General features: G+C 37.8%; 1 protein-coding gene across 1 annotated transcript in view; it reads left to right on the forward strand.

The window, feature by feature from the left end:
* The window catches only part of LOC134586250 (CD109 antigen-like), a 128,586-nt gene that overhangs the window by 43,778 nt on the left and 74,808 nt on the right, over positions 1-10,000 (forward strand). The window contains exons 14-15 of the mRNA XM_063441743.1: positions 3,064-3,249; positions 4,180-4,329. Of these exons, the coding sequence (XP_063297813.1) occupies positions 3,064-3,249; positions 4,180-4,329 (336 nt within the window). The remainder of the gene's footprint in view (positions 1-3,063; positions 3,250-4,179; positions 4,330-10,000) is intronic.

A 10,000-nucleotide genomic window follows, 5' to 3' on the forward strand; every position in this document is an offset into this window, starting at 1 on the left:
TCAATATGGCACTCTACCCTCAAAAAAAGCAAAAATAGTATATCTTAATCGACCAAGGTGCTCTCTCAGAGCAAAACATAGAAACCAAGTGTAGAAATTAGGGCACTTACTGGATTTTGTGAAAAGAAAAATTGTATTTAAATTCACATAAAAAATCTACTTTTCAACGAATACACGGACTTTATCAAGATCGTGATAAAGACGTGTATTGGTCGAAATTTAAATTTAAATTTAAATACAATTTTTTATTTTTACAACATTCAGTTAGTGCTCTGATTTCTACAATTGGGGTATATATAATATATAGGTAAATGGTGATGCTGTGCTCTCTTATTTATGCAATTCAAATCTGATGTTTCAGTCCACTCAGGGACTTTCTTTAGGAAAAAATGCAATAGTAAAATGTTTTATTGCATTGTTCCTGAAGAATGTCCCTGAGTGGACTGAAACGTCAACTTTTAATTGCATAAATATTGGATTTTTTAAAAGACCGAGAGTGCAGTCTCACCATTTACCAGTTTATCTGTTGGAGCCTTGGCTTTGGCACCTGGCATTACAGGGGATTTTCAGCAGGTAATTCCTGTGCATTATATATATAATATAATGGTGGGTGCAGTTAATACATTTATTATACTTTATCAGCCCTATTTTTTATTTTGTAATATTGTAACCTATTGCAACAATGCAATGTACCCAGGACATAGTTAAAAAACAAAAGAGATCTCAATGTATCCTTTCTGGTAAAATATTTTTTATAAATAAATAAATAATTGTACATAAGCAAGACAAAATCACCAAAAAATCTTTTAAAGCCGTAAAGCTAGTATAATAAAGTTCTTCTAATATTTTGTTTTTTTTGAAGGGAGAGCACTAAGGTGTCTGTGTATCTGTGAGTATGTGTTTGTCAGTGTGTGTTTATCTGTGATTTTCAGTGTGTATAATTGCCGTGTTTACTTGCCATGTTGGCACTTTGAGGAAAAAAAGTTGGTTTGTATTGCGGTTTGGGCACTCGGGCTCAAAAATGTTTGCCATCACTGCTTTAGACCATTTTATTCACCAAAAACATTTATTTTTTTCATTAATTACAGACAGATACCTTACCAATTTATAGTTATTAAAACTATTACATAAAATGATCAGCTTTGAGGTCTCTCTATCATCATTAATACAATACTTCTGTTCTTAACTATAGTAAAACTTCATGGGAATAAACTTGAATTCATCGTATGTTCCTGCTACTTCCCTCCCGTCCCCTACCCATCCCTATCCTAATTATCCCTATAACAACTCTTTTAGTCTCACTTTATTATGTGTGGGATACAGAATTCCTCACTTAGTTGTTGAAAGGGCTTGATTTTATAATCCTCTGTTATATCTATGATTTTATTTATTCCCTTGCTCTTCCAGGAGTTGATCTTAATATTATCTAGCATATCATTAATCACTAAGATTGGTAGTGCATCTATTATTCTATTCTTTAGTCCACCTTTTTTTCTAAATATATTCCAACAACCTGCTAGATCTCTAATTATATGTGACGTGGATCTTGCCTCAGCTTTAAAGTTTTTGTTGAGATATAAAATCCAGAATGCATCATGATGTGCTCAGTGTTCTTTTTTGTTTTCCTGGGCTGCCTATTGTTTTGCTCCCTAAGGGCACAGCTGCATTCAGCGGGACTTCTCACTCAAAATACACGCCGTCCTTTTCCTTCCTCCAGCCTTGGGCAAGCCACCAGCATGAGCTACCCTTTCTCCTCAACTCAGACGTTTCCCAGCCACACACCACGAGGACGCTGGCTACGTGCCCCTACGTCATCGCTCCTCCCCCTGGGAGTCCATGTCAGTTGCCTCCCCCTGTTATCTACTAAACATTTGTGTGGATTAATGTATGATGTACACCATGTTTTCTAATATTTAAACACTGATTTTGTTGGAGGTACCAATAAATATTTAATTTTATCGATAATTTACATTAGTGCCCTGCTTTGCCGGGGGGAGCCTATAATGCTGTTCAGATAGCCCTGGCTATTTAGGATTACTGGGTTAAAGGCTAGAGTTGGGTTAAATTAAGAGTTGAGATAAACAAAGTGTATAGGTTTTAGGAGAAAGTGGTGTTAAAGAAAAGGTAAACATTTAAAGGGTTATTTGCAAAGTACTCACTTTCATTTGTCTCCTGTAGACTAGTCAGAGTGACGATATTAGAGCTGCAGTAGTGGTTACACTGTGTGCGTCGCTAAGAGCTTCTTCTGCAAGGCATTTCCTGTGTGCAGTTTGGAAGTGAGTTTTTTTCTCTTCCTGTCCAGACCCACACATAGACACTGTAGAAGCTGGGACAGCACTGAATTTTACACCCTATTTTATTGCTCCTGCAGCTCTGCTATTAAGGATGACAGGACTACAGAGGACATTGGCCAAAATTCCTTGCATTTATCTCTCCCTCAGCCTATTTAAGCTCAAAAAGGCACATTGCTGAAAACAGGCGCCACCTAGTGGTCAGGTGCCTGTAGGCAGATGTCTATGCTAAGGGGAAATCCAGCCCTGACACAAAAAACTGGTGATGTGATGCTGGAGGGAGGTGAGCACTAACTAAATAGCCAGCCCATGACAAAGTTCAGAAAGGAAGTGGAGTTTGCCTAAATTTCCACCGTTTCTCAACTTTTGTCAAGTTGCAGGTAACACATAAGGAAAAGTAGTTTGATAATAGAAGAAATGTGGCTACTTTGAAGAAAAATAAATGTGCCTTATGATTTGGTAATGAATAAATGTTTTTAAAAATCAAGGGTGCATACCGTAACAGAGATGAGCTGCAAAAATGATGATGATGGTTATGTCTAATTTCAAAGAATCTAGCAAATGTATACACTGTATGATGTATAATGAATAAAACATTGGTCTTGTAGCTACATTAAGCATCACAGCTAACACACATTTCTAAGTTTTAACATTTATCATAGATTAATAAAGCATGTATATTTTGTTGATACAAGCTTCAGTTCGATATTTTATGTAACATGAACCACTAATGGTGGGTAGTCAATCACCTTTTACAATCATTGTCACCTAGGTGATGGCCAAAGGAATCATAGTTGACACTGGAATGAAAACAAATACATCATTCACCCTTACACCAGAACAATCGTGGGCTCCACATGCAATCCTGATTGTATATTTCCTTAACTCCAATGACAGTAACAGTCAAGTTGTGAAAAACCAGATTCAGATAAACATCAAAGGAGTATTTAAGAACAAGGTAAATATTCTGCATCAGAGAACCTTTTTGCTGGTTTTATTTTGGTATAAAGAATAGAGAAACAAAATGTTGTGGAAAGAACCATCCACATTATTTTTAAATTGCAGTATAAATAGCCAGCATGAAATATTAGCAAAACAATTTGTGCAACATGTTCAAGAACACAAAAATAAAGTATTTTTACGAAAGCATTTCTTAATCATCTCACACAACAAATGTGTAAGACTTGTTGCAATGTTCAGTGTGCCATTGTTAAGAGACTAAGGGGTGACCTGGCAATGTTCTGACTCTGGACAAGTTTCTCTTGACATTTTTCCAAGTTACTGTTTTGTGGCTGAAATAAGGCATTGAAAATTGCAACAAGATTTTACAATTATTTTTTGTGCTCCTGTCAAATGGTGGTTCCGGTGGTGACCCAATAGTGCATTTATACTGTTTTGAATTACTGTTACTGACCTGGCTATCCACTTGACTATTGTGTATTCTGGTATCCCTGACCTGGGTTTGTCTTATCGTCTATCTAATTTCTGGTTTCCCTTGACTCTCGCTAGTCCTAACTATTCTGTCTGTCTAAGGCCCAGAAACACGCTTAATTACCGAGGTTGTACTCAGCGTAGTGTGGTATTATACCTTGACACGTGAAAGAAAAAAAAAAAGAGCAAAACATAAAAAAGATTAAATGTTTACTTCAAATTGAACATGTAGAATCCTACATACTTTATGGTGTACTATACACTACACATAATATTCAAGCTGAACCATTTTGGAACCTTTAATGGTTAGAACCATTTGAACAAAAACGTTACTACAACATAAAATACACATTAAATTTTTGCTCCATTATCAAATTGTTTTATTTTATAATAGACATGTCCTTAGTAATGTTCCAGCAACATCATTGTATTTTTGTATGATTTTTTTTCTGTCTAGGTCACCTTATCTTGGAGTAAATCCAAGGTACAGTCAGCAGAAAATGTAACTTTGGCTATCAATGTGAAAGATTCAAATTCTTTGGTAGGATTACAAATAGCTAGCAGTGGAAAACATTTGGAAAATGGAAATGTTTCAATAGCAAAAAAAGTGAGTACTAAATGTGCATGCATTTTATGAAGGCAAAAACATAAATTTCTACTGTATATACTAATTGCACTAGAATTAATATGTTAATATGTTAATATGTAATAATGTTAATAATTAATATGTTTAAATTGTTCTTAAAATGTCAAACAGCAAAAATGCCTTTTGGTTTCACCATAATGTTCTAGAAAACATTCCAGATTTTATTAAATAAATGCCTTATGATTTCATCATAGTGTTCTAGAAAACATTCTGGATTTTATTCACTCCGAAAACATGAATTCAGCTAATTAAAAGAGAACATCCAATTTTAGGCCAAAATAAAATCAAAGCAATAATAAAATTATGTGAACTTCACTTTGAGTTCATTTTAAATTCCTGAGAATTCATAGTTTAGTGAATAACCCTCAACATTTTATTGACAATCAAATTAAAATAAAAAACAAGATTTATACAATAACACATATAGGCTATTTTAAGCTAGGATTAATTAGTACTATATTTGCATTGCAAATCTAGCTTTTTATATACATTTTTGGCATGGTTTAAAATGTCACAACATGAATACTTACTTGATCCCGACCTTGTATTGGTGGCAGTGGTGTATTTTGAAATGGTGCTGCCCTAGGCATGACAGATCTCAGGCACCCCCTAATTTACATGTACCCACCCTTTCCTGCCAAGGCCACACCTCTTCTTGTTAACTTACACACATTTTGACTGACAGACACACACTCAGATACACTAACATACACACACATACACTCACTGATTTGAGACAATCTAACTCACATACAATCATTTAGACACACACTGACAGGCGCGTACACTCACTGACAGGTGATTTGTATGTGTTATTATTATTATTATTATTTATATAGCGCCATCAGACTCCGTAGCGCTGTACAATGGGATAGCCCTATTTAGGGTTAATAAGTATGTAAGGGTTTATAAAACACCCCTTCATGTCTCATTAGAGACTTTTACCTTTGTCTGATACCAGCAAAGTTTATTATATGTGTAGAAGCCCTATAAATGGTTAAATGTGAAAGGGTTTATAAAATAACCCATCCTGTTTTATTGGAGATTCTTGGCTCATATCAGCAAATCTAATGGCTAGAGTAGGACTCACCTTTTGGGGCTTGCCTTGACGTGGCAGGTGAGCTTATATTCAAATGGCCATTGGAATGAATCTAAAGAGCCTACATTTTGTTTAAATGTACATAGGGATTTGGGCCAGAGCGCAGGTAACTTTCTCTTTGTTTTTACTATGCATTTTGAGCTGTTAGATACTAAGCCACTGCTGCTGTAAGCGCGGTGCTTTATTTTGTGTTTATATAAATAGATATATCTAAAAATCACAACTAGTTATTAATATATGAATAATGGGATTGAAACAATATTGCAGCGTAAGCAATCCATCACCATATCATCCATGTTTATACTTCTGTTAATAACAGATATTTAATATAGAATTACATCGTAGGTCTATTTATATATAATAAAGACTATTGCAATCAGCATGTATGTACGTAGTCAGGGCCGGACTGGGAACAGAAAGCAGTCCTGGAAAAAAGATTATTCCAGCCTTATAATTCATCGTGCCACAGAGTGTTTGTTTTTTTATCTCGATGTGCTTTGGGAGCTGTTATATTGTTTCTTACCCGCAGTCCCTCACTCCATATGATCCATGGGCATTACAGTGCTGTAATACCCACCCTCCAGGCTGACACACACAGGCTCACATACACATAAGCTCACTACAGACATGCTCACTGACACATACAGGCTCACACACATAAGCTCACTAAAAACTCACGGACACACACAAGCTCACTACAGACATGCTCACTACAAACAAACTCACTACATGCTCACTGACACACACAAGCTCACTATAGACAAGCTCTCTAAAACACACAAAAGCATAATACAGACAAGCTCACTGCAAGCACACTGACACAAACAAGCTCACTATAAGCTCAGTGACACACACTCGAGCACAGTACAGACATGCTCACTACAAGCTCACTGACACACACATAAGCTCACTACAAACTCACTGACTTACACAAGCTCACTACAGACATGCTCACTGACACACACACAGAAGCTCACTACAATCTCACTGACACACACAAGCTCACTACAGACATGCTCACTACAAGCTCCCTAAAGCAGACACACATAAACTCACTACAGACTCACTGACACACACAAGCTCACTACAAGCTCTCTGACACACAACCTCACTACAGACATGCTCACTACATGCTCACTGACATACACAATGTCACTAAGCTCACTGACACACACTCAAGCGCAGTAGACATGCTCACTACAAGCTCACTGACACACACATAAGCTATTGGTTGACATTATTTTTCACCTCTAGGAAAAAAAAATGTGACATTAAATTTAAGGACGATAACTATCCTAGAAAATTGTGAACTACATCTGAACCTTTTATCTAATATTAAAAAAGGACTATTCACTAAGGTGTTTATTGGTGATTTTAAGACCACAATAGCAAAGTTGGGAAAAAAATTCCAATTCTATTAAATATATATATATTTTTTTTACAACTTGGATATTTGTCCTAAGTATTGAAAGACAATTAATCAACACAACTAACTTTTTATTAAATAAGCCCCTTAATATTTATATCAAAGGTAACATGCGTCCAACGGGTGATTAGAAAATAATTATTAACTTTTTAGGTTTTTCTACATCTATTAGTGTCTTAAAGGAACACTCCAAGCATCCTAACCACTACAGCCCGCTGGGACTATTGCTAAGTTGGAAAATTTGTCTACATCATCTAATACCATAAACAAATGCTTTTTAACAACTACAGACCTCTGTAGTGGTTATGGTGCCAGGAGAGCCCTGCTGCCATTCATCACTAAGGTGTCAAACTTTTTTAGCATGGATTGACATTTATCTAGGTTTTACTGGGCAGTGGGAGCCCATCCCACAACTGTTACATCTGGTATTCTACAGCAGGAGAAGCCATATTTCTCTGCTTAGAACGAACTATGACTGAAGTCATAAGCTGAGAGTATCAGTGCTGTCCTCAATCTGCATGGTAGCATGCTGTAGTAATTGTGGTATTTGAATTGTTTTTATCAATTTAGAATTTCAGTTTACGGTTTACTATAAACTGGTGCTTAATGTATATACTACACAAAGTTTTATTATTTAAACCAGGGCTGCCCAATAGGTAGATCCCCAGACGTTGTAGTTCTACAACATCTGGGGATTTACATTTTAGGCAGCCCTGATTTAAACAGTGGATTGTCTGAAATTCACAAGTGTCCCTTTAAATTTAAAGTCTGTGTTAAATTCCTGTCAATTATCCGTTTAATGAAAAAACCTGCCAGTGTTTTCCATAGGGATTAATTCACACACATAAGCTCACTACAAGCTCTATACATACATACACACACACACACACACACACACACACACACACTACAAACTCACTGACACACACTGGATCACTACAAGCTCTATACACACACACACACACACACACACTGGATCACTACAAGCTCTATACACACACACACACTAACACACACACACTGACACACACTAGATCACTGTAAGCTCTACACACACACACACGCACTACACACACTACAAACTCACTGACACACACTGGATCACTACAAGCTCTATATATACACACACACACACACACACACACACACACTGAATCACTACAAGCTCTACACACACACACACACACACTGGATCACTACAAGCTGTACACACACACACACACACACACACACTGGATCACTACAAGCTCTATACACACACACACACACACACTGGATCACTACAAGCTCTATACACACACACACACACACACACACACACACACTGGATCTCTACAAGCTCTATACACACACACACACACAGTGGATCACTACAAGCTGTATACACACACACACACACACACTGGATCACTACAAGCTCTATACACACACACACACACACTGGATCACTACAAGCTCTATACACACACACACACACACACACATACACACACTGGATCACTACAAGCTCTATACACACACACACACACACACACACACTGGATCACTACAAGCTCTACACACACACACACACACTGGATCACTACAAGCTCTATACACAAACACACACACACACTGGATCACTACAAGCTCTATACACACACACGCTAACACACACACACTGACACACACTAGATCACTGTAAGCTCTACACACACACACACACACACACACACACACACACACTACAAACTCACTGACACACACTGGATCACTACAAGCTCTATACACACACACACACACACACACACACCGAATCACTACCAGCTCTATAAACACACACACACATACACACACACTGGATCACTACAAGCTCTATACATACACACACACTGGATCACTACAAGCTCTATACACACACACACACACACACACACTTGATCACTACAAGCTCTATACACACACACACACACACACACACACACTGGATCACTACAAGCTCTATACACACACACACACACACACACACACACTGGATCACTACAAGCTCTATACACACACACACACACTGGATCACTACAATTTCTATATACACACACACACACTGGATCACTACACACACACTGGATCACTACAAGCTCTATACACACACACACACACACACACACTGGATCACTACAAGCTCTATACACACACACACACACACACACACACACACACACACACACTGGATCACTACAAGCTCTATACACACACACACTGGATCACTACAAGCTCTATACACACACATACACTGGATCACTACAAGCTCTATACACACACACACACACACACACACTGGATATCTACAAGCTCTACACACACACACACACACACACACACACACACACACACACACACACACACTGGATCACTACAAGCTGTATACACACACACACTGGATCACTACAAGCTCTATACACACACACACACTGGATCACTACAAGCTCTATACACACACACACACTGGATCACTACAAGCTCTATACACACACACACACACACACTGGATCACTACAAGCTCTATACACACACACACCCACTGGATCACTACAAACTCTATACACAAACACACACACACACACTGGATCACTACACGCTCTATACACACACACTAACACACACACACACTGACACACACTAGATCACTGTAAGCTCTACACACACACACACACACTACAAACTCACTGACACACACTGAATCACTACAAGCTCTATACACACACACACACACACACACTGAATCACTACCAGCTCTATACACACACACGCACACACACTGGATCACTACAAGCTCTATAAAAACACACACACACACACTGGATCACTACAAGCTCTATTAAAACACACACACACACACTGGATCACTACAAGCTCTATACATACACACACACTGAATCACTACAAGCTCTATACACACACACTCACACACACTGGATCACTACAAGCTCTATACACACACACACACACACACACACACACTGGATCACTACAAGCTCTATACATACACACACACTGGATCACTACAAGCTCTATACACACACACACACACTGGATCACTACAAGCTCTATACACACACACACACACA

The sequence above is a fragment of the Pelobates fuscus genome, chromosome 2 (genome assembly GCF_036172605.1).
Source record: "Pelobates fuscus isolate aPelFus1 chromosome 2, aPelFus1.pri, whole genome shotgun sequence".
NCBI lineage: Eukaryota > Metazoa > Chordata > Amphibia > Anura > Pelobatidae > Pelobates > Pelobates fuscus.